At 39.4% G+C, this 22,700-nt stretch overlaps 1 protein-coding gene across 10 annotated transcripts in view; it reads right to left on the bottom strand.

The window, feature by feature from the left end:
• Window positions 1–22,700, bottom strand: part of ARID1B (AT-rich interaction domain 1B) — a 337,909-nt gene that overhangs the window by 26,269 nt on the left and 288,940 nt on the right. For 4 of the 10 annotated variants that reach the window (XM_069787075.1, XM_069787072.1, XM_069787076.1 and 1 more), the window contains 5 exons: window positions 18,375–18,526; window positions 10,746–10,855; window positions 9,841–9,999; window positions 3,648–3,857; window positions 5–209 (listed from right to left, as the gene is read on the bottom strand). In XM_069787075.1, the coding sequence (XP_069643176.1) occupies window positions 5–209; window positions 3,648–3,857; window positions 9,841–9,999; window positions 10,746–10,855; window positions 18,375–18,526 (836 nt within the window). The remainder of the gene's footprint in view (window positions 1–4; window positions 210–3,647; window positions 3,858–9,840; window positions 10,000–10,745; window positions 10,856–18,374; window positions 18,527–22,700) is intronic. The other 6 variants (XM_069787073.1, XM_069787077.1, XM_069787079.1 and 3 more) reach the window with 3 other exon arrangements.

Genomic DNA, 22,700 nt, shown 5'->3' with positions numbered 1-22,700 from the left:
TTACCAGGAGATGGCGGCTGAATCTTAGGTTGTTTCTTAGTATCTCCGGTGCTGAAGACTTCTGGAGGGGGCTCCTCCCCTCGCTCAATCTTGCACTCGAAGGCAAACAGGTACTGAATGTATTGTTTTTTCAGGGAGCTGGCTGCACTGCTCGAAGTGCCAACGTTCAAGGTGGTTGCCAGCTCACGCCACTTCTTGTTTTTATTAACCTAGCAAAATAAATGGCAGAATCACTGGTTTGCAGCAAAGTGGTTTGGTTAAGTCAGGAGACAAAAAAGGAAAAAAAAAAGAAGAAAAAACCCCACTTAATGTCTTGGTTTACTTTTTTTATTTTCCTCTTTTAACTAATGCTCATTACTCCCACACGCAGTAATGCATAGACAGCATTTACAGTTATAAAACCATTAAGGAACCTGCTGATAGCTACATAAAAAGCTTTGCTTGTGGAGAGTCTTCTGCATGGTGCATTTTTTAAATGCCTTGCGCTCTTCCAGGGCCTATCCTCTTCAGTTAGCAATCCATCTCCAAGCAAATTCACGCTCATTCTCCCCCTCTCTGACACCCACCCACACCCACCCCACTCTAATTAAAAGGCAGCTTCTAAAAACTGATTTAGAAAGCAGTAACAGCGTTATTGTGCAATTAAGTGTTTGAGCATTGATACGAAAAATATTTTTTTTTTTCTCCAAAATAGCCACCAGCTGTCACACAGTTCAGCCCATAATCCCTGGTTCAAGTCCTTTCACTTTAGGGCGTCTTGCAGGGACAGATCAATGATCCTTCGGCTAGATGAGAGGCAGAATGAAGCGAGGGCCCTTAATTAATTAAGGCAGACTTCAAACACACAGGGCTAGTCCAGCAATGCTCTGCATTACAGTGCTGACTGCACAACTCCACTGTGAGTCTTGTTTGCAGTGTAAGGCTGAGAATATTTAAAGACTCTGTTCATGAGTTCCTCAAACACAGCTGATCTGTAATAACAGTGAAGTTCATCTGTCATCCTGGATGATGCCACTGGCTTGCTCAGCTGTACCACTCATAGCAGCCAGTATTTTTGCTGTAATACCTGATACCCAAAAGTTCATTCAACCAGTTGTGCAATTGCTAGGTATGATCCAAGGAGGGGCGGCAGCAGTGAAATAAACCGGCTTTAAATGGTTGAGCATCTCAGCTTTTGTTGGGGAACAATCCTGATTCCATGATGACTGCTATTTGCCCTGAGGCCTGAGATTTTAATGACTCCAATTTAGCTTGTATAGCTACAAAGGTTATCACCAGCCATATTGTTCCTAAGCCCGTGTGACAGCAAAAGAAACATTTCTTAAGTTTCTCTCAGTGTTTAGTAACACCATAACTGCTGCGAGTCAGCCAAGATCTTTTGAAGATAGCATTAATAGCAAGCAGGTTGGCATGGCTACGCTAAGTGTTTTTATTTCTCTGGTATATCCTGCAAGAACCCAGGAGTTAAAGGAGATGAGATTTTCATAAACTGCCCCTGCTGAGGCTTGAAATCCAGTTACACAGCCCTTTGTGCCTACTGACTTACAGCTAAGTGGTGCGTAAGGAACACATTGCATAATGCAAACAGAAACATTCATGCCTAAATGCCCAGTATATTGGCATTTAAAAGAAGACTTCCAACCCCCGTCCTGTTCATGTTGGGACCCCATCAGCTGCAACTATTCAGACAGAGAATTATGCACCGCTGCTGCACAGCTCCACTCCCTGCCACTCTCCGGGCAGAATCATGGGATGTGGAGTGCAGCGATTGGAGCAACAGCTTCTTAGGAGAGCATCACCCCGATGCACTTAAATAAACCTCAGCAAGCAAAGCTCCCCACCTCTCAGTAGCCCCAAAGAGATAAACATGGTGATCATTCATGTGGGCACACTAGCAAAACCAGGAGCCTTTATTTTAAGTGTCAATTTTTACCAGTACTGAAGCACGCGTATTTGTAACTCAAGCTCTTTCAAAAATCAGTCTAAGTGAACAGCATCTGTTCTTTGGCAATGTATGTCTGTCACTGCAAATCAACACTGAGTGTCCCAAAATAAATTTCCATAATAAGCAAACATGAATGACTCTCTAGAATATCCCATCTGCCCCCCATCTTGCTTAATTTTTGATGCTAAGAGTCATACTATGGGCACAATCATACTGTATGAGGCAGAGGCAGCTGCATGATACGATTTACCTGTAATAAAGTTTCTGAGCTAAAAGTAATCAAATCTTTATGATGCTGGGGGGCATGAGCTGATCACTAAAAATGTCAGGATAACATCTCTTACCCATATAGAGCATTTAACAACTGGCAAGGTGAACTATATTAGGTTTCTCTGCTTTCCTTTCATAAGAGAAATAGCTAAAATCTCTGGACTTAAAGGGCCAATGATCTAATTCAGTAGTCAAATCCTATGTTGTGAGGTGTACTATTAAAAATAGCATTGAAAATGGTACTAATTACGTTGGACATCTTTCTTGAACTAACCACATCAATTATTAAAATGTGCTCTCTTTCTGAGGATCTAATTTGTTTGCCATATTTTTCAGTTCAGATTTTGTAATTAGTGTAAAATTGTATCTATTTAAATATCAAATATTATCTATCTTATATTAAATATTGCACATACATATTTATCTACATAGCTATGTTTTAGACCTCATCTTGCAAAACACTGAACATCCACCAACGTTCTTAAATCCACAGAAATTATGGGTCTCAGCACTTCACAGTACCTTCTAGCACCTAGCCAGAGTGATCCCCTAGATGCAAGGTATGCTTTGTAAAAGCATCAGGCAAGGACAGATGACTTCGAATACCATATCTAAGGCTGCGAATACTGACCATTTTCTCGTGCTTTCCCTTTTGATGGTGCTAGACAATGAAACATTTAGTTTTGCTCTGTGGTGGTCAGTCTTACAGAACTCACAAGTAATTTCCAAACATCCCTTTACAAAAATTCCAGCTAAATGGTGAGAACACAAACCAAAGCTTCTCTCTCTCCCATCTGTGATTTTTTTATTCTTAGCTCTTCCTGTTTTCATTTTCCTTCATCTCAATTAAGTAACTCACCTTTTCCTTGTAATTATTATGTTTGTGAGGCAACCCAAAATACCCTGTAAGCACTTTCCAAACACAGGGAAAGCACAGTCCGTGTCTAAGAAACAAATGTACTGTACAGAAACACTCAGAGATTAAAGGTTTGGGACAAAGGACTGTGTTTCAAGAATGTATCTGCCACTTTTCTGCAGAGATGAATTGATTTGTCCTAGAGGCAGTATCCCTATCTGGGAAGGATGGATTTCAAAATCCCCTTTTCCTTTCAGCTCTATCATCTGTTTCTTACTTGTAACTTTGATCCAATGGCGCTTTCCTCTTTTCTTCTCTTAGTGGCATTAATGGACTCCCCTGAACAGGTAACAATTTCATCTGTCTATAGCAATGGTCAATTTTGATTCAAACTCTAGAGTTTTAGGGCAATTATGCAGCCCCAAATGAGCTCCAGATAAATATTAAAGCACAAAATTCTGTTTTCTTCCACAAAGTTGTCAGGACTGAAAATGTAATGGTGTAACCAGTGGGAAATACTCTAGAAAAAAAATGCGTAATGCCTTTTCAAAAGGTTCACTTTCAAGCACTTCTCACCTGTGCTAAACCTCCAATCTCTTTAACGCAGACATAAAGCCTGAACAGGTCCAGGGGCTTCTTGCCCACAGCTGGCAGACTGGCCACAGGCGTGCCCCTCTCCTCCATGAACGTGAGGTACCGATCTACCCACATCTTGCGCTCTGGCTCATTTCCTAGCTCATAGACTTTAGTGATCTTCTCTCCAGTTGTGGTAGAGGAACTTGATTTCTAAATCGCAAGAAGAAAAAAAAGAGTTGGGGGAAGGGTGGGAGGGGGAGGGAAAAGAAAGTAAGAAACTCACAACATTGAAAAAGAGAAGATGTCAAACAAACTAAAGCTATCACACAACAGTCAGGAATGAAGGCTACTAGTTCAGGCACAAACAGTACATTCTGTCCATATACGGAAAATTCAGCTTTTTAAATAAAGGGCCCAAACTCCCCATTTTCATGTTTCTTTCACCGATCTGAACTTTGGATCCCAGAAGGCAAGTTTCTGATGTTGCCTCATGTCATCTGAAGAAGAGGTAGCTCTCACATAGTGCTTCATGTCATCCACTTATCTCAAAGTGCTTTGCAAGCAATGATTTGGGTAAAATTAAAAACAAGTTTGTCCCACACAAGTTTACATAAAACAAACCAAATCAACCCTCTCCTCTTTGCCCTCTAAGAGGGGCTAGAAAACCAAAAGTGTTCCTCCAGAACAGGAATTGCACAAAAGTAGCCTAAAGCGTGAATCATGGGCAAACTAGTACACCGAGAAGTAGTACTCTCTTCAGAGAGACACAAAAGGTTATGCTTTACTACCTCTTCACACCACTGCAGGCCAAAAAGCAAGATGAGCAAGAGTGCCTACAGTACAAGAAGACTGGTGGCAATACTCTTCATGAACTGCCAATTAGCTGCCCAAGCCAATAATGCTTATGAGTAGCTACTACTCTCCTCCCTTGAAAGAGGACAGAAGATGGCCATCTCACATGTCCTGCCTTGCAAAGACAATGTGTATTATGACCGGGGAAAACCACAGATACACAGCAATCAGAGCTGAACCACCACCAGGAGAAGCGAAAGAGGTGGAAAGAGCAGAATTCTTTCTCATGTGGCAGAAATGCAGGAGTGAACCCATTTTCCTGCTGGTATTTGGGCTTTACAGCTAATTAAAGCTCATGTTATCCTGATGCCCTTTTTCTCCTCTACATGGAGATGGCAGAAAGCACTGAGGCTGCTACACAAGCTATAACTTCTCACCATATCTTTTCTGTGCAATATAACCCTGTGAGCTGGGCTTTGTGCCATGTGTGGATGGACTACACCCTATCCGAGCTGCCTCCGATCTGACAGCAGAGAGGGGCTGCTGCTACTGCTGGAAGACCCTCCTGCTTGCAGAAGGTGATTTGCTCAGCAGTGGAAGATGGGAGTGGTTCAGAATTAAATACAAGAGAAAAAGATTTATATAAAGCTTTGGGAATACATGAAGGGAAACGTATCCTTTATGTCCATATAGTAAAATCCTAAACTTTGTTGTTGATTGCAGTAGACACTTCTTTAAACTCATCTAATCAATCATTCTTTTTCTCCTCTGCCTTTTCCTTACTTTGAACAGGAGACAGCACTATTCTGAAGTAAACAGGAACTTAGTTCTAGTAGAACTTCTCTGAAGAAGACCCTAGCTGTACCTCACGGATGCTAGAGAACCACCCACTTTGTCCATGTCCCCACTTAGCGCTGGTGAGGACTGGTGCTCAACACCACGAAAGATGCAGTGGGGCCACATACAACTGCCAATGATTTTAAAAGCATTGCCACCATTCATCTTGCACCTTAGCCTGGAAAATATGACAGGCTCTGTATCTCCCTCCAGCCATTAGCTGAAACTTGGCAACACTGGGGGAGAGTCAGGAGAAAAGAGATGTGAAGCCAAGGGGGGTGACCCAGCAGTTCCATGAGCCATTGCTGTTCTTTCCAGTGAATGGATATTAATTTTAATTAAATAAATAGCCTTCTGTACAGTTTTCTGCCTTGCTTCCCAATACTGTAACTTCTTCACAGTAGTCCTACCTTTCTTACTTAGAAATGAGGTGCACTCCTGAATTTACTTGAGCCAGATTCAGTTGTGTTACAACTCCTACTGAAGTCGAGTGTCAAGGCTGAATTTGTTTTACTAATACTAAGTGGCTGGCAGAAAAGTACTTTGACAGGAGTCCTGCAGATTATGCAATCAAAGCATAAAAGCATAAACTGATTCTGTAACGGCAACCTGTTTACTCAAAGCATCACTTGCTATGTATCTGGATGTTTAAGAAAATCAGTTTAACTCTTTTCAACAAATATACTTTATCAAAGATCTCTGTGGGAGGTGGGTGGAAAGAGGGAAGTAGGCAAGTCATGTTGCTACTAATTTGATTTTGTAGTGAGAACAGATATATGTTCACATAGGCTTGAACAGCTGAATAAACTGGAGCTACCCCACTACCAGCTGCAGTAAGAACAAAGTTACTCTACTGCTCATCAGCTTTAGTATTAATTTGACACGTATGATGCTGCAGAACTTTAATAAAAAAGGTGGGAAATTTCAGCTTTTACCCAGCAAATTTTGTATGTGCGTATATTCTAACATATGAGGCAACAAAATAGTTTCTATTTCACTTTTATGGTAGTCCATGATTAAGAATGTTCAGATTTACCATTTTTACGTTTTCATTTTTATATGGTAAGATTCTCTTTTTCAAATGAGATTCAGAGCAGAATGGAAATAGTTAATGATTTTTCATTCTGGGTTTTTCTGCTGTACATCTCAAATGATGATGCGTTTCAGCAGTGTGGCAGCAGGCTCTAGAATGACAGTATAATCTGAAAACTTTTCACAGCTTACAGAAGGTAAGAAGCGTTTCTTACTGTGTGAGCTTTCAGGTTGTCATGCTTTGTAAAACGGGTGCAATTTTCTTCTAAAATGAAACGTTAACTTTAGAAGAATGCACTGGAGGGAAGAATGTGATTTCTCAAGAGTAAAGATCTTTTTCTCTTCTCTATTTTTATAAATGTAAACATATAAAAATGACAGATGTGTGCAAGCTAGTCTACACACAAACAAACTTCAGTTCCACATGGGCAGGTTCAGCTGGAAGCCTGAATTTGCCTATAGGTAAATGTTAACTCTCAGAAAATAAGGGTTTATTACAAAATGATCCCATTAGCAGATTGTTAACTAAAATGAGAGCATGCTAGGCAATGCTAGAAGAATACAGATCATGAGGTTTTCTTCTGTGAAGCCTGTTGATTATTTTGGTGATAAAAGAATGCTAGTGCAAGCCTGGGCACATACCTTTACCGATTTAGTTTTATCCTACTCTGCCCTCAATCCCCAGCACTCTTCTACAGGTTATGGCTGGCCATGTTTAAATGGTTGATTTAAAAAAAAACCCACCAAAGTATGTGGATACCAAAGCCAATTCCCATATTAAATCTGTTGAACCCCATACTTTATTTTCAATACACCTACCACCTATTCAAACTGTATTATATATAGACCCTTGTACAGTGAGTCTGCAGAATCCTTCAGAGCAACACAAATTTCTGTAGGAGTACTTTTCACATTAAGGCAGTGGGTAGTTGTTTCTGTATGTATCTTTAAGCATCTATATTTATAGAACTATCTACCATTCACTTCCCCCACTTGAACAAAGAATTTCCCAATATTACACTTATTACATAGACCTATTTTACTACAGAACAGAGTGTGCACACACAGGCAGCAAAAACTGCCGAAGTCCAGTCTCTGGCAGAGGCTTTTGCAGGACACAATCCTCTGTCAAGATTTCTTCCTGAAGGAATCTGCAGACCCCTCACAGCTAGCACCAAGGAGATACAGTACTATTCAGGCATATGCACTGTCATGTTCATGGGTACCTATGGACAGGGAGCAGCGTTTTATGTTTTTTTCATAACCTACTGTTTTATTCATGTTGCAGAGACCCTGCATAGTTCACACCCACACTTGAAATTTCTCTTTGAAAGAATTTTAAAGCCACCTTGCCACTGTCAGGGATGCACACTATGTGCAAAATTAGCATAGCAGAAGTGTCCTTTTACTGATGTACCCAAAGAGCCCTCAAAACATAACATTCAAGAATTCCTTCTCCACATTTTCTCATGCCTCACTTCCACATAAAACTGCTGAAAGAGAGGATCCACTTAGCAGGATCACAGGGATACTGAGAAGTGAATCACACACCATTCACCCTTGCTTTTATCCTCTGCTGGAATGGAGAAGTTGTAGCACATGAAGCAGCTTTGGGATTTAATGAACAAATTCAGGCTGTTTTCAAATGTAACAGAACGCCTGCAATCAATCATTCCAGCCTAGGTCAGGCTGCTAAGTCAATGAAGTTATCCAATATGCTGGTCTTCATAGGTAAAAATGTACCAGCTAATTTACAGCACTTATTTTTCTATCATTCCAAAGCACTGTATTTATCCGTATCTGTGTACCAAGAAGCTAACTGAAGCTAAAGAGGCAGCAGCATTTGGACAGAAGGGCATTCAGAAGAAACTGAAAGCACAAACTTTCTCCATTTACTTTTTCCAACACTATACTTTGGTATATTTACATGGAAAAAACTCCACATATGTTCACGATGACTCTAGGATTTGTTATGCAGTTTATGCAATGAGCTCAGGAATGCATTATCATTTGGTAGCCTTGTAGAGGAAGAACTTGATGTGTTAGACAGCCTGTGCAATAACTCTCTTGCTTTCCTCCAGAAAACTGCCCAAACAAGCAATACCCAAAACATTACTACACATTACTACAAAGAAAACTAACAAAGTTTTTGGTACCACGCTTTCAGAAATGCTGTTAAGAAAAGGATGAGGCTTTGTGGGAGCAAGTAACACCAGCTGCCTTCTGAGACTCAAAGTCGCTGCCAAATAAACATCAAAACATTAAGGTGGTGCATTTCGTGCCATGCTGCCCCTTTGCTCAGGGGATTCATTGGATGTCTGGTTTTTGGATGGGTGCATCTTTTTCCCTCCAATTGGCCTTCCTCTGTTTGCCCTGAGACATACTCTTCAACGTATCACTTTGTGAAAATTAAGTTGTTATCAAAGAATTGTTGCTAATTTAAGTGCACATTAACATTGGGTAAAACCCCTTTATATGCCTCACAATAATATATTTCGGTATTTTTCTACAGACAAATTATGATCATTATTACTTTTGGTAAAAAGAAATAAAAGAGGAACAATATGTATTTTTCTAATTCAAAAAAACAAGCCAAAAATGACCAAGTGGGCATTTGCTCCCCATAGGCCATATCAGCTTATGTCTGCATTCTCTTTTCTGTATTTGTATATAGATTTTTCTATGTGTATAAACAGAGACATATATATGATGAAATTCATTTTTAGTTCCACACATCTCTCTCAGGTTTTTCTTTACAACCTGTATGAGAATGACTAAACACTATTCATCTAAAAAATAGTTTTCTAAAAACATATATGCATCAGGTTTTTTTCTACACAATCTGGGTCACCTCAAAATAACTGAATGAAGCAAATCAGAAACAATTTTGTTTTAGACTCTGCCCTCATAACCTAATGATTGTATTTCCAAATACACAATTCAAAATTAAAAATGTTTCAAAAATATACATGGCAGCTTTTTGGTGGTGCTGAGTCTACAATTTAAACTTTGATGGATATTAGTTTCAATAGGGGAGAAGATTTCTCTTTTTTTTTTTCTTTTTTTTTTTTTTTTCCTAAATAATCCTAGCAAAGACAAGTACAGCAACCAGAGTGAAGTCAGTTGTGTGAAGGAGTTTGGGCCCAGGAACAGAAATGGAATCGTCCTTAACAACACAGTCGGCATGCTTGGAAGCTGATGCATTACAGGAAGGATGTTTTCTTCACAACAACTGCTGTATTACCAGACAGCACACTTGCATGATGCACGCAATTTTACTCTTTCTTATTTCAAAGTACTGTTGGGACAAATTTTGCCCTTGGATAAGCATGCTCAGGCCCCACTGAAGCCAGGCAGTGGAACTTACAGTCATTTGTCCGAGAGCAGAATTTGTACCCAGTGTTATAAAGAAAGAAAACTGTTTAGTGGATAAATAATGAAGAAAAGGAATTTACAAAACAAACAAGCAAGCATTAAAATATAATTAATTACAAAAAAATAAACAAAAACCAAAAAAACCAGAGCCACTTACAGGGCTTGATGGAGTCTTTGGCCAGCCTGGGCTGCTAATGCTATCACTTTCATCTCCATGAAATGAGGAGATGCTAGCAGAGCTTGGGGACATTGGGGAAGGGACTGGCAGGTTGCCTGGGGTTGGGGGCTGAGAAATACCCTGAGAGCTGTAGCTATCCTGTGGTAGAGGAATAAAAAAAAAAATAATATGACAAAGGCAGGGCAAACTTTATTAAAAACAAAAAAAATACATCCAGTTTAACAGACTGACCAATTTTTATATATAAAATATATATAAACAGAGAGACACATACAGAAAACACACACATATATAAATATATTTATATATATATATAAAAGGTATTAAAACAACATTGTTAATTAGTATAATTTGGAAAGTTTGCTGGATGCTTGGCTAAAGTCACTAAGCCACCATGCTTATTTCAAGCTCACATGGAATGCTAAGCATGGGTTTCCCCTTATGAAAGAAAGAAAAAAAACAAGCTGTTCACCTTATTTTATCAAATAAGGCAGGAAAGCAAAATATTAAAGTATGTTGCTGCTGCTGAGGCGGCCAAAACAGGAAGCTATAACTGAAGGCAGAGAAAAATGGCTGCAAGTATTGAAACCAGGCAAGACCCTTCTTCCCACCCACCTGGCACAGCCGAATCCCCACGCAACTTTTGGCTTGGGTTGCTTTGCCCCCGCAAGTTAAAATGCCGTAAGAACTAGTAACTTTCAGATCCACACAATGAAGGAAAAAAGAAAAAAAAATAAAAGAAAAGAAACAAACGAAGAGATTGCACGTGAATGGAAAGGCATGCAGGAAAGAACAGAAGTGGGTAGGCCAAAAACAGAAGATGAAGGACAACACAGCAGACTTCTGCGGGCTGAACCAACACCACGTGCGGAGGTGGTAAATACCTTTGACTTGCTCTCGGGTTGGGGGGGTCCTTCTTCTTTACCATCTGCTTTGAGAGGAAGGGGTAGTTTGGACTCACCAGGTGTCATCATATCTGCAAGACCCATAGGTGCTAATCGAAAACAGGAGAAACAGTTAAGCATGACTATGTTTGGCTTTGTAGGAAAAAACACGCTTCCTGCTGCAAGACTGTGGTGCCACGTGAAGCAGAGGTTATCCCACCTCTGTCCTGTTATTCTAGCGTCCGGAAACCTGGAAACCTCTTCAGTTGAAGTGAGGAAATAAAAGAGAACGAACGAGGGGAGCATACAAGCACCATGCAACAACAACAACAACGACCACCACCACTCTACAGAGTAAAATTAATTCTTCATGCTGCTGGTGGTCTTCAACTGTCTCCACATTTGACCACTACATTAACAGAACAACAGTCTATTTTACTAACTACTGCACCTTCCCTTTAGCAACAGACAAATGTAAATCAAAATGATGTGCATTTTGCTTGCAGTGTTGAATCTGAGAAAAAGGCTGAATTTCCCAATTAGGTCTGTATTAAGGTTGGTGTTCAGCAGATAATTCCTGCCCGCAACGACTTCAGTATGAAGGGCTCAGCCACTGTGAGCCTTAGCTACAGAATTACAAGCTGTAAACTCAGCTCTGTTGGAGAACCAGCACTCAACTTCTTCCCCTCCTGCCAAAATGAGGTGGGACTATAACGGATGCACAAATGTCTTTCTCTGATAATGGCACGCAGTTGCTTCCCAGGGGTGTGAGGAGTTTAAGGTTTTTTTTTTTATTTGAAGATGCAAGTGCTAAGTATGGTATTATTGCTGCAGAGCTGCTGGGTTCCTGGATTTCTAGAAAGATGCAAGAAAAAACATTCAGATAAATAGGCAGAAAATAGTGGGCAGAGCAGATGCTAGGAGGTGCCATGACACTGAATCAATGCAAATAACCAGAGAACAACGGCAAAACAACAGGTGATTCCTTCCCTGCAGAAAACCATGTGCACAGCATTTGCGAAAGACTGGATTACCTTATCTTCCCTTCCTCTCCTTTTTTTCTCCCCCTCATGCCTTTCTTTCAAAGAAAGATCTGAGATAAGAAAAACAGCATAGAATAACCTACAAGGCAATAAAAAGGAAAAAATACATATCCCAAACTTACAAATTTAAGAATCGGCAAAGCATCGCTGTTAAAAAAAATAAAAATAAATCCGATCACTACCAGACTAGCGTGCCTCTCTGCAAAATGACAATGCTGGCTTGCACTAGGCAGCAGGCACACTGCATAGCAAGCCAAAGATAGGAGGGGGAAAAGAAGCTTTAAAAATACTTCACAGATTGCCCACTACAAAATGATTATTGCACATATTCATGTATTACTATGTTTTAGAAAATAATTAGTTTTAATTACAGCAGTGAGAGCATGAGCAGGACTCTGGCGAATACGCTGGCAAGCTTTGCAGTGCTAATTTGCTAATATCTTTAGCATCACTGCAGGTTGAGACTATGGGTCTGCCAAAAAAACCTACCCAGCCACGTGCCATGTGAGTTTACAACTGTATGCTCAATATTCGGCTTTGAACTGGCGGTGTTTTTCATGGGCACATTTTCTTGTTTTTTCAAAGCACATTTGTAGCCCAATCAAGCTCTTAAAGTCATCACAACACATAAATCATAATTGAGATTTAAAAAAAAAAAAAAAATACTTGCAATACTTAAGACTTCAAGAATTGGAACAAAAAGCCTTTTTCAAGTGATGCAGCTGCAGAGAAAAATCTATTGGGATCAGCTAAAAATGCTGTTATTTTTATGTATGTGTGTGAAACCTCAACAAAACAGCCAAGCAATATGACACTGGGAAGCCAGCATCCACTAAGCATTTGATTTGTATGCATTTTGCCCTTATCATCTGTTTGAGGAGTTGGGGCAGCTTGTGACCATTATGAAGTGAAGGACGGCAGCCTAACGCATTTTAGTTTTGAATTCCACAGTTAAAAAAAAAGTTATTTTTCTTTTAGAGATTTTTAAAAAAAATATATGTACAAAATGGTCAAATGTATGTCACAGTCTGGTTTCAAACTGGGACACAGAACTGTTATACAAAATCCATTTTAACAGTTAACACATTTCATACTGTGAAAGCGCTAAAAAATAAGTCTTAACTTCAGTTTCAAAGCAACCAAAGATGACCCTTCCCCTCTAAAGCAATTTTAGAGAGGTCAAACAAAGCAAAGTTAACTATCATGCTTCTTCACCAGAATCCTGCATGGCTAAATCCTCTGCTGATATCTCACTGTTATCTAGGTTGGCACATCATATTTCTGTTACAAAGAATAAAATAATTGTGCCCACTCCTGATAGTCCTGTTTCCATCAGAATTCCTTTATAAAATCCCTTTTCCAGAGAGGTTTAAGTTAACACCTGATGTAAAGGGCAATTAACTCTAGTCTGCAAATTACCACACATACTCTGACTGTATTAATCATGTTTAGAAATGTAATAATACCGAGTCATTTTGGCTTTTGAATATTTTTTGTTGCCATATGCAAATATAACTATCAGGAGTTGGGAGACAATTATGGAAAAAAATAATAGTTTCCCAAATTCTATTTCACTTTTTGTTCTAAATTATTTACTTCATCTACATCCTTTCTTTCTACCTAGAAGAGGAGAACTGCAAGGATTTTACTAGCAAATTGCAAGGTTGTCTAGTTTCCCTACAGCTTTTACTTAAGATGTTTCCACAGCTACTTTTCTATCCACTGTTGAAATGCTGTTTCATAACTTCTTGCAAACGGACTCTCCAGCGATTTGCAAACAGACATTCCTTCACTTTTTTTAGCAAAACGGTACAGCGAGAACATTGTTTTGACCCCTTCTGAGCAGTGAAATACTGTTATTGTCACGAAACTGCTAAAATAAGACACGGTCTCTTTCTACACAGGTACTAATAATTCTGTGTGTGAAGTGCAGACCAAAGGATAAAACATTTTAGAGAGGAGGATAACAGGGAAATCTTGACTCAAAAAGTGTTGTAGCGTACTGTGAATAGGTTTCAAGTACTAGCCTCTGGCTTATTATAAGAATTTAAGAGCTAGAATGATTTCAAAAAGCAAGTATGGGTCAAGGTCCTGAATTAACTATTCCACACTGAATTTAATGTACTCAAAAGCAGATATTGACATGAGTAAAACGGCAGCAAAGTATTCTTTTTTTGCTAAAGGCTGCTCTATCAGTCCCAGAAGATGATGAAATACTGTAGGAGCAGCAATACACAAACATTGTTTTTTTCTTTATTGCTAGTGCAATAACAGATCACGGTCTACAAAACAGAATATTACATCCTCTGTAACACATTCCTTCCTCCCCTCCCTTCCACCCCTAGTACTCTCCCTCTCCCAAAAAAAGAAGAAAAAGAAAAAGCAGCGAATCTGTGACTCGTGGAGTTGCCAAGAGGATCCCCACTGCTTTTATGCCCACGGGAAAAACGGGAGAAAGACAACAGCATTAGCTAATGTCCTGCCACAAATGACAGGAAAAGCACAGCCCAGGGCACTCGGGCACCTTATCTGAAAGGGATGAGTGGGCCACCAAGGACCTCAGCGCCACACCTCCTTTCTGCCTACCAAGTCTCCTCTGAAGGATGACAAGTACACGCAGTTTGGGACATAGGCATCTCTACGCCAGAAGCTGGCTTGCTTTACAGTCACACAATGACCATTGGATCATGGTCATCGCTTGTTTGGAGCAGAGGTGATAGAATACTTCAGCTGTTACCAACTGCTGACATCCTCCAGAAAGTTTATTTAAATGTGCATTATATAACAGCTTATACGAAGATACACGTTAGAAAAAAAAAATTGTGAAATAAATGGAGGTTTCCATTTTTCAGAAAAATGTAACCAAGCTGCAAAGTAGAGAAAACCAATTAAGATTTCTAAGATTTCACATTCATAAATACAATTGTTTTCTCTATCAGAGGGTCATCCAAATAAATACAAAGTCAAATATATGTAATGTATATGAAAAGGTGTTGTATCTATTTTTAATGTTATTTTTAAGAGCTTCCTTTTCATTCCTTTAGTGCAAATAACTTTTCCTAGAATTTCATGTTTTATGTCAAGTATTACAATAAAAATTCATTGGGAATAGTAATACCCAGAAAATGGAAGGTTTCAGCAGGACAGAGGTAGTGAAATTAGGAAAGGATCCTTGTGTTAGTAAGGAGATTAATGCTTTTTAATTGTTTTGTTCACCTCCAGAGGCGGCAGAAATCATGAGTGCCAGTTTCTGAGCAAGCACAATATGGAAATCTGTGAGATCCAAACTCCATATTACTTCCTTTTAAAGATAATTTTCACTAGAATTAACAAGGCTTACAGCATGAAATTATTATTTTATTTATGTTGGGTTTTCTAAGTTTCCTTTTATTATATATATTTTAAAGCCTGAATTTAAAAAAATAGGGGAAAAAAATCTAAATATGTATGGGAAATGTGAACTCGTATAACAAAAGGACAGTGGAGGTTATACAATTTTTCTGAATGGCAGTTTGTTCCATAATTGTGAAGGGACTCTGGCACTTTTTGTTGAAGCTTTTGTTATTGTTATGGATGGGATACTCTATCAAAAGGATCTGTCTTCTTTGATCTCATAATTTCTGTGTTCCTAAACGGCTCTACATCAGCAGAAGCTGGTGATCTGTTGTTTGATCCACAGTCGCTGTGTAGAACTGCAACGTGATTTTCCTTTCTATTGAGACATTAATTAAAAAAACTACAGACAAAAAAAGGATCAACTGGTAATAAGGAGTTATAAATACTAATAAAACGTGTGGCAAAACCAGTGTTATACCTAGCTGTACTGAAGCTCTAAAACCATATGAAAACAATTCCATCAGCATCAGCAATCTTGCTCTATTTTAGAGCAAAACCTAAAAGTGCATTTGATTAAAGTGAATATAACCAAAACCTACCTTCCTCCCTCAAAACAGGCAATGCAACTGCACTCTCCAAAACTTGGACATCTAAGAAACCAACTTCTCCCTATTGCTTACCTTAGATTTTCATTGGCCTCTACCTGAAACCACAGTTGTTCGTGCTCAGTGCACGTGAGCAAGTTAACTAATGCCCACACTTCGTCAGCAGCCACTCAGTTGCATTTGTTTTTGGCCCTACAGATTGACTGAACCCTGGCTTATCCAACAGACATGTGACTTTACACCAGTGGGGAAAAAGGCTCAAGAGCCAGATAGCTGAACTGGTCTTTGTGTCACAGAAAATGCCATTTTCAAGGCCGTAAGTAGGTATCACCTGCAAGTTCTCCACCTCATCAAATGCAGGGCCAGACCCGGCCCTGAAGTGCTCCCCCAGCTCAAGACATTATCATCTTAAGTACTGTATTTACACTTGTCTTAAGCTCAGCCCTTCATTTCTTTGACCCAAGCAGAAGGATGAGTCAGGATAGGGGGAAATGCAGCATTCCCACCGCATAAGCCCCTGGCAGTAGATTCACACCTAACTTTCTCTTTTTGTTCCTCCCTGCCCCTGCCTACCAACACTGTCTGTGTGCTCTTGGAGGCTGGCTGCATAAAGCAATCTAGATGCATGTCTGCTCACACACAGAGGAAAAGAGATGCACTGAACTCCTCTAGTTCATCTCATACTTACTTTCCATTGGGTAATCTTTGAATTAATAAAACTGGAACAAAAGAAAACCTCACAAACGCACTGGCAGAAAAAACCCTGATAAATGTTTAAATTATTAAAAATCCAATATTTCAGAATGCATAACACAATAAAAAGAGTATGACTACCCCATACAAAAGACTGCTAGGATAAATGGCCTTGCATTGAACAGATTTCCACTGTATGAAATAACGAATGGCTGAATTATCTGAACAAAAAAACCTCTGTGAATCTTCCTTTAAACTGGTTATTCCTTAGGAATACATAAATCTTCTTAGGCAGGGCACTCTGCCATCTGTTTGCTGTTGGTTATTTTTGCAGCTCTGGGGGCCAAAGGAAAAAGGGGAAAAATTACTTCTGCTAATAGCAAAACAGAATTTATAGCACAGTTTCAATGCTCAGAAGTAATTTTATTTCAGCAAGCCAGACAAAACACATAACTACAAAAACAAAACATAATATTACCTGGGACAGCTCTGGTGGGGGAAAAGCAAGCTATTATCTAATGGTCTTTTCAACAGCTTTTCCCTCTTCATCCAGACAGTGAAGTGTGCTGTCTGGACTAACCAATGGCTTCCAAGCCAGCACCGGAAAAAGCCTTTTTTTCTTTTTTTTTAAAAAAATCTTACCGATTAACAGCTTCCTTTCTGTTTCTTCTGCTAACCAAAAACGTAACATAACATTCTTGAAAAATAAGACACTGCTAAGCGTCCGACGAGCTCCTATGTAGAGGAAAGGAACCCTCTGGACATACTAGACACTAGAATCTCGCAGTGGCCATTTTCTGCCCAGGAAGCAAGGACATATAAAATTAACAGGGAGGAAAGACAGGGAAGGAGGCAAAGGATGAAGGAACAAAAACAGGGCAGAGAGGAAGATACCAAAATGCAGGCTCTTGGTAAGATACAATTTAAGTAGTAAGCCATCTCTAAAGAAATAAATAAAAGTAGAAACAAAACCAACTAAGAAACAACATTAAATCACCTTAGCACAACCTACCCAGCTTTCAGAAAAACTTCAAAACCCCCAACATTTCAAAAAGGGCTAATGTAATCAGTAAAGCATGCACAGAAACTCCATGACTGGAATAAGTATTTGGGAGGATGCACTTCAGGGTCATTGAAACTCCATCCAAACCCACCCCAATCAAAGAATGGATCTTTACTGAAGTATTATCTTGATGGAAGAGAATTGTTAGGACTTCAAGCTGAATATGGACTGTAAAGCACATTTGCACAGAACTACATTCCCATCTTCATAGTCACGCACAAAGCTGCAAATAATTCTAAATTCACAAGTCATGATATGAAGGATAAACCCAGCAGCTACATTCAGTATATGGGGTTTTTTTGCAAAAGGAAGCTATGATTAAATTTCATATACTGATATTTAAATAAGTAAATGAAGAAACCCTATATATGGTTATATGAATTTTGGAAACAGTAAATATGGCCTATGTTTTCAGAACAGAGTAATTATTTTAAGTGCTCAACTTACAGCATCTTCAAGTCAGAGCAGGTGCACATCTTTTTTAAACCAGTACCACATTAAATATCTGAAATTGCAATCTTAGGAAATAAGACACTGAAAAGCAACAGCAGCCTCTTGAAAGATGAGGTTTTTCTCCTTCCCTCTCTTGCAGACACATACACACAAATATACATATACTTGCTAGTCAACACCTACGTCAAACTGGGTCCGAGTGTTGCTGGAACTGTTCAAAACATTGGACTCATCTACATGCTGTGCAAAAGGACTTAATGAAAAATGTGTGAGTTACTGTACAAAAAAATGCAAATACCTTAGCCTAGTTTTGAATCACTCCAAACCACCCAACAGGGGTGAATCAAATGAAGATGACTATCCCCCTGCCACCAGCCCAGGGCTGGTACCGTTAAGCAGATTTATGGAGGAAGGCCACTGCTGAAAGGTTACCCACCATTACCTGCTGAACTGTTCACCATGTTAGGTGCCATGCTGTAAGGAGGACCCTGCGGGTTCATCAAGCCAGAGGTGTTGTTCATCGGCTGAGTGTAGGGGGAGCTGGATCCCATAATACCGCTCTGATTCATGGCAGGAAAATTGCCTTGCCTAAGAGAAGAAAGAGCACACACACGATGTCTCATTATGTATCTCATTGCTGAAGATGCTGTGGTTTGTCACAGAGTACATCTCCTATTGTTTGCCAATAGCCAAGGTGAAGGGATGCAATTAGTTCATTTTACCTACATGGGGAGCTTTGAATTAGGCCTGAAATAGTTACCGTGTATCTGAGACAGAACTGGACTGAACAAAAATTTCAAGAGTTGTATACAGTGTCTTTATACGTCACAACCAATCAGCAGAAAAATACAACCCATATTATTTGTCCTATGAGTAGACAGCAATGTGATCAGGAGTAAAAATTAGAACCTAGTGTTGGCATAAAAAAATTCCAGTGAATTGCATTTTGACCATGTAATAGAAATCCCTACCTGTCATAGCTTAAAAAATGGTGAAATGACCAGAAGAAAAATGGGTACCATACAATCTGTTTCAGATTTCTGTATCTGATGTTATTGCATTGAATACAACGTTCACCTTTTGTACATGCCATCTATGTCCAATCTTTCAAACAATCACATATGCACTACACTTTGTTGAAACAAGAAACCTCAGCAGAACTATTTGGTTTTGAAAATTAATCACGTATCTGTATAATGCTTTCATAACTGAGACTTAAAGTTTGTCTCAAAAACTGCCCTAAATTAAGCCCTTACCTAATTCTCCACATCTTCAGATGTGAAGGTCTGACCAAATATTATTGAAGGCTAAACCTCACCTACTTTGAAGTTCTAAAAAGTATCTAAGTATGCTTTGTACTGGATTTATCAAATTCTACAGATAAACTGAGGCACAAGTAAGAAAATAATCCAATCCAAGTAAGCAGGAAAACCTGATGTAATGCCTGATCCAACTTCAAAAATAACCTTTCATTCTCTTAATCCATAATTATCTACCTTTTCTTGGTATAGCTGAAGACTGCACATATTATGATATGTTTATGGATATAGACTTACACATATAAAATAATATATATAAATAAAAACACATGCAAAAAATATACTTACTTGTATATTCATAGCCTACATAGGAAAATACAAAAAACTCAGACCTGTTTCTTCAATGTACCCTCTGTAAATTTATTCTGTTTTTCCAAATAAAGGAGACAAGAAAGCAAGCAACAACCCCTTTACATAGCTTTGGTACCTGTCAGCTTTCTTTTCCTCACGAAAAGCAAAGCATTTAATTTTATACTACAGGCAAGGAAAGCTGCATGTCCTGGTAGCAAGATGGAGTTTTGGTATAAATTCTACTTTTTGTTATTATACAGTATTCAAACAAAACAGACAACCCGCAAACTAACAACCCTGAATAACTTCAGTGGCTTCTTGCCTTCTCCAAACTCATGGCAGAATCTTAACGCAATTGGCAGAAATGGATTCTTTTTTAGGAGGTACAGGAGGAAGACCATTAAAGCGCTATTTGGCCTAATTTTTCTTGACACATTGTGAATTTCTTCAAAGGAAAAGAGAACATGTTATCTAAATACAGCATCTTTTTCCAAGTCAGTTTTGTCCTTTGCTCTCTGAATACAAACTTTTCTTCACTCTTGCAAAGAGGCAAAGGCTTTCTTTTGATATGAAGGAGACAACTGCCATACAATGTCATTTCCCTGATGAAGCTTGCAATGAGTAGTGGAGGGAAAAGATTTAAAATGCACAGCCCTGCAATGCTCCAAGGGAAAATTACAAAAGGAAAAGAGAAGAGCAGGACCATTTGGCAACAACTTTAAAAGATTTCAGTCGCACAATCAAGCTTTTCTTATGTAAATACTGTATCTTAAACACCCTTACCCCCTTTTTTTTAGCTGAAAATTGCTATATTTCAACAAATGCAGTTAACTGAAAAGTTCTTTCTATGCTGGATAAGCAAGATTCTTTCCGTTACTGGGTAAAGTTACTAGTGAAGATGGAGAAAATGTGCAAGTGCATTTTTACACTTTAAAAAAGAAGTAATAGATTTTGAAAGGTTCTTTTATGGAGTAAGGCTGGGATTCTGGGAAAGGCAGAAGTCTCTGCAGGTATCTATCTCTCCAATGTCCTTCTTTTGCTTTAAAAATACCCAGGAGATACGCACCTTGCAGGTAAGCTGAAATTGGTCCTTACCAACTAATATTTCAATACTATTACTTTCTATAGCATGTATATCTCCTAAGCTGTGGGGCTGTTCATTGTCTCAAATTGAGGTACAACCTATTTCATGTTACCCACTATGGACATCAATCTCAATTGTAGCTCATGAAAGCGTACTGCTGTACAACAGCTTTAAATCAAAAAGTAGGAAACTATTTCCAGTTTAGACGGGGAGTGGAAATTAAATAAAAGGAATATACTAGCTTTGGCCAGGACAGCAAGAAAATAACTGAGGTCTAAATAAATTGCTTCTGTACCCAGAAAGGCAGACCTGAATGGCAGAACCTAATTCCGAAATTTCATCTGGCAAGGCAATACCTTTCCCTTTCATCCTCCCATGTAATGCCGTACTTGGAACAGACACAGCTCTCAATCTCTGGAAAGAGCCCAGCAAATGAAAAGACTCAGCACCACCCCTGGCAGAACTTTGTCCTTCCCTGGTCCCCTATCAAAGCACTGACCGCAGCACACGTGAGCTGCTTCAGTAACACTGAAAGGTGCCATCCTGTAAGAGCAAACGCTATTTTATCCTGAGATTGGGTGCAGTGCGCAGCACAGAGCTCCTCTGCGTATTATTCTGCTCTATGATGGCTTGGAATGGAAAGTTTCTTTAGGGAGAAATAATCAGGTATTACTTCAGCCTTTAATTCTCACTCCACAGTGGGCCTCCTTTGAGTAAGGACTGCCGACTGTGACAAATTGTGCTGCATCAGTGCTATAATATGAAGTGGAGTCCATTAAGAACTGAGCTGAGATCACCAAACTCATTTTGATTAACCTCCAGGTCACTAAACACTTATAAATATGTTACACAGCAGCTGCTAAACATATTTATATATGCTTAAGGTCACAGCATCATCTGTTGGTTGTTGGAGTTAAGTCAAAAATCTTATGTCTCCTTCTGTGCTGCTTTTAGTAAAGGCATATCCAACATAGTATTTAAGAAGTAGTTATCTCAAAGTGTACTACCAGACTCTCTCCTACATCTCCCAATTCCCTCCTCCATTTTTCCGGGAGGCTAAATAAAAATCAAGTCTTTCAGAAACAGTCTGCTGTACACGTAGTGACATCTAATGGCAAAAATTCAACTGACCGGCTATGAATTCTATAGCAGAACAAACCCAGTTAAGTATACAGTTTTACAATATTTACCACATAAACACCAATGGCTGGGTTGCCTAAGGATGACACAAGTGATAATTAGTAATAATAGGAAGAAATTAAGAAAAGAAACACTTATGTTGAGTATAATGAAAAAATGTCTTCATGGTGAGATGCCGTTACCCTCCAAGGGAATGAAGAAAACCCCAGTACTTGACACTTCTGCACACAGACAACACATTAGAAAATGTACTGGTCGGAGGAATCCTGCACTACATATGAACTAGATGACCTGTCAGATATTTTCCAACGCTAACTCTTCCAATACTGTGATCCCTGATCACATATTTTTCCCCATTTACAAGAAAAAGCAGCTGAGCCAATACAAATTTAGGATTATGCTATCAATTTAAACACTATGCTTAAGCCTACACATTTCTTTTTTCTGCTCTACTGTTACAAGTAGATGTCCAAGTATTCAGCAAATGGAAGAGATTAAAAATGAGAAGGGGGGAATCTGCTTGCTTTCTGTGGTTTATTTACTCTGTTGACAATTTAGTAATTCACAGCACTTGCATAATGCCAGAGCCAGTTGTTATGCTCGAGGAAAGGGCTGCCACCCAGGGGGACCTAGACAGGCTGGAGGAATGTGCTGACAGGAACCTTATGAAAGTCAACAGGGACAAGTGCAAGGTCCTGCACCTGGGAAGGACGAGCCCCCTGCAGCGGTGCTGGCTGGGGCTTGACTGGGGGGGAGCAGCTTTGCTGAAAAGCCCGTGGGCATCTTGGCAGACAGGGAGCTGAGCATGAGCCAGCAGAGTGCCCTGGCAGCAAAGAGGGCCAACAACATCCTGGGCTGTGTGACCAGGAGCAGAGCCAGGAGATGGAGGGAACTGATCATCCCCTCCTTACTTGGCACTCATTAGACT

The sequence above is a fragment of the Haliaeetus albicilla genome, chromosome 7, assembly GCF_947461875.1.
Source record: "Haliaeetus albicilla chromosome 7, bHalAlb1.1, whole genome shotgun sequence".
NCBI classification, from domain to species: domain Eukaryota; kingdom Metazoa; phylum Chordata; class Aves; order Accipitriformes; family Accipitridae; genus Haliaeetus; species Haliaeetus albicilla.
Note: the sequence above shows the minus strand (reverse complement) of the source record. Positions and strands in the feature narration are given on the sequence as shown.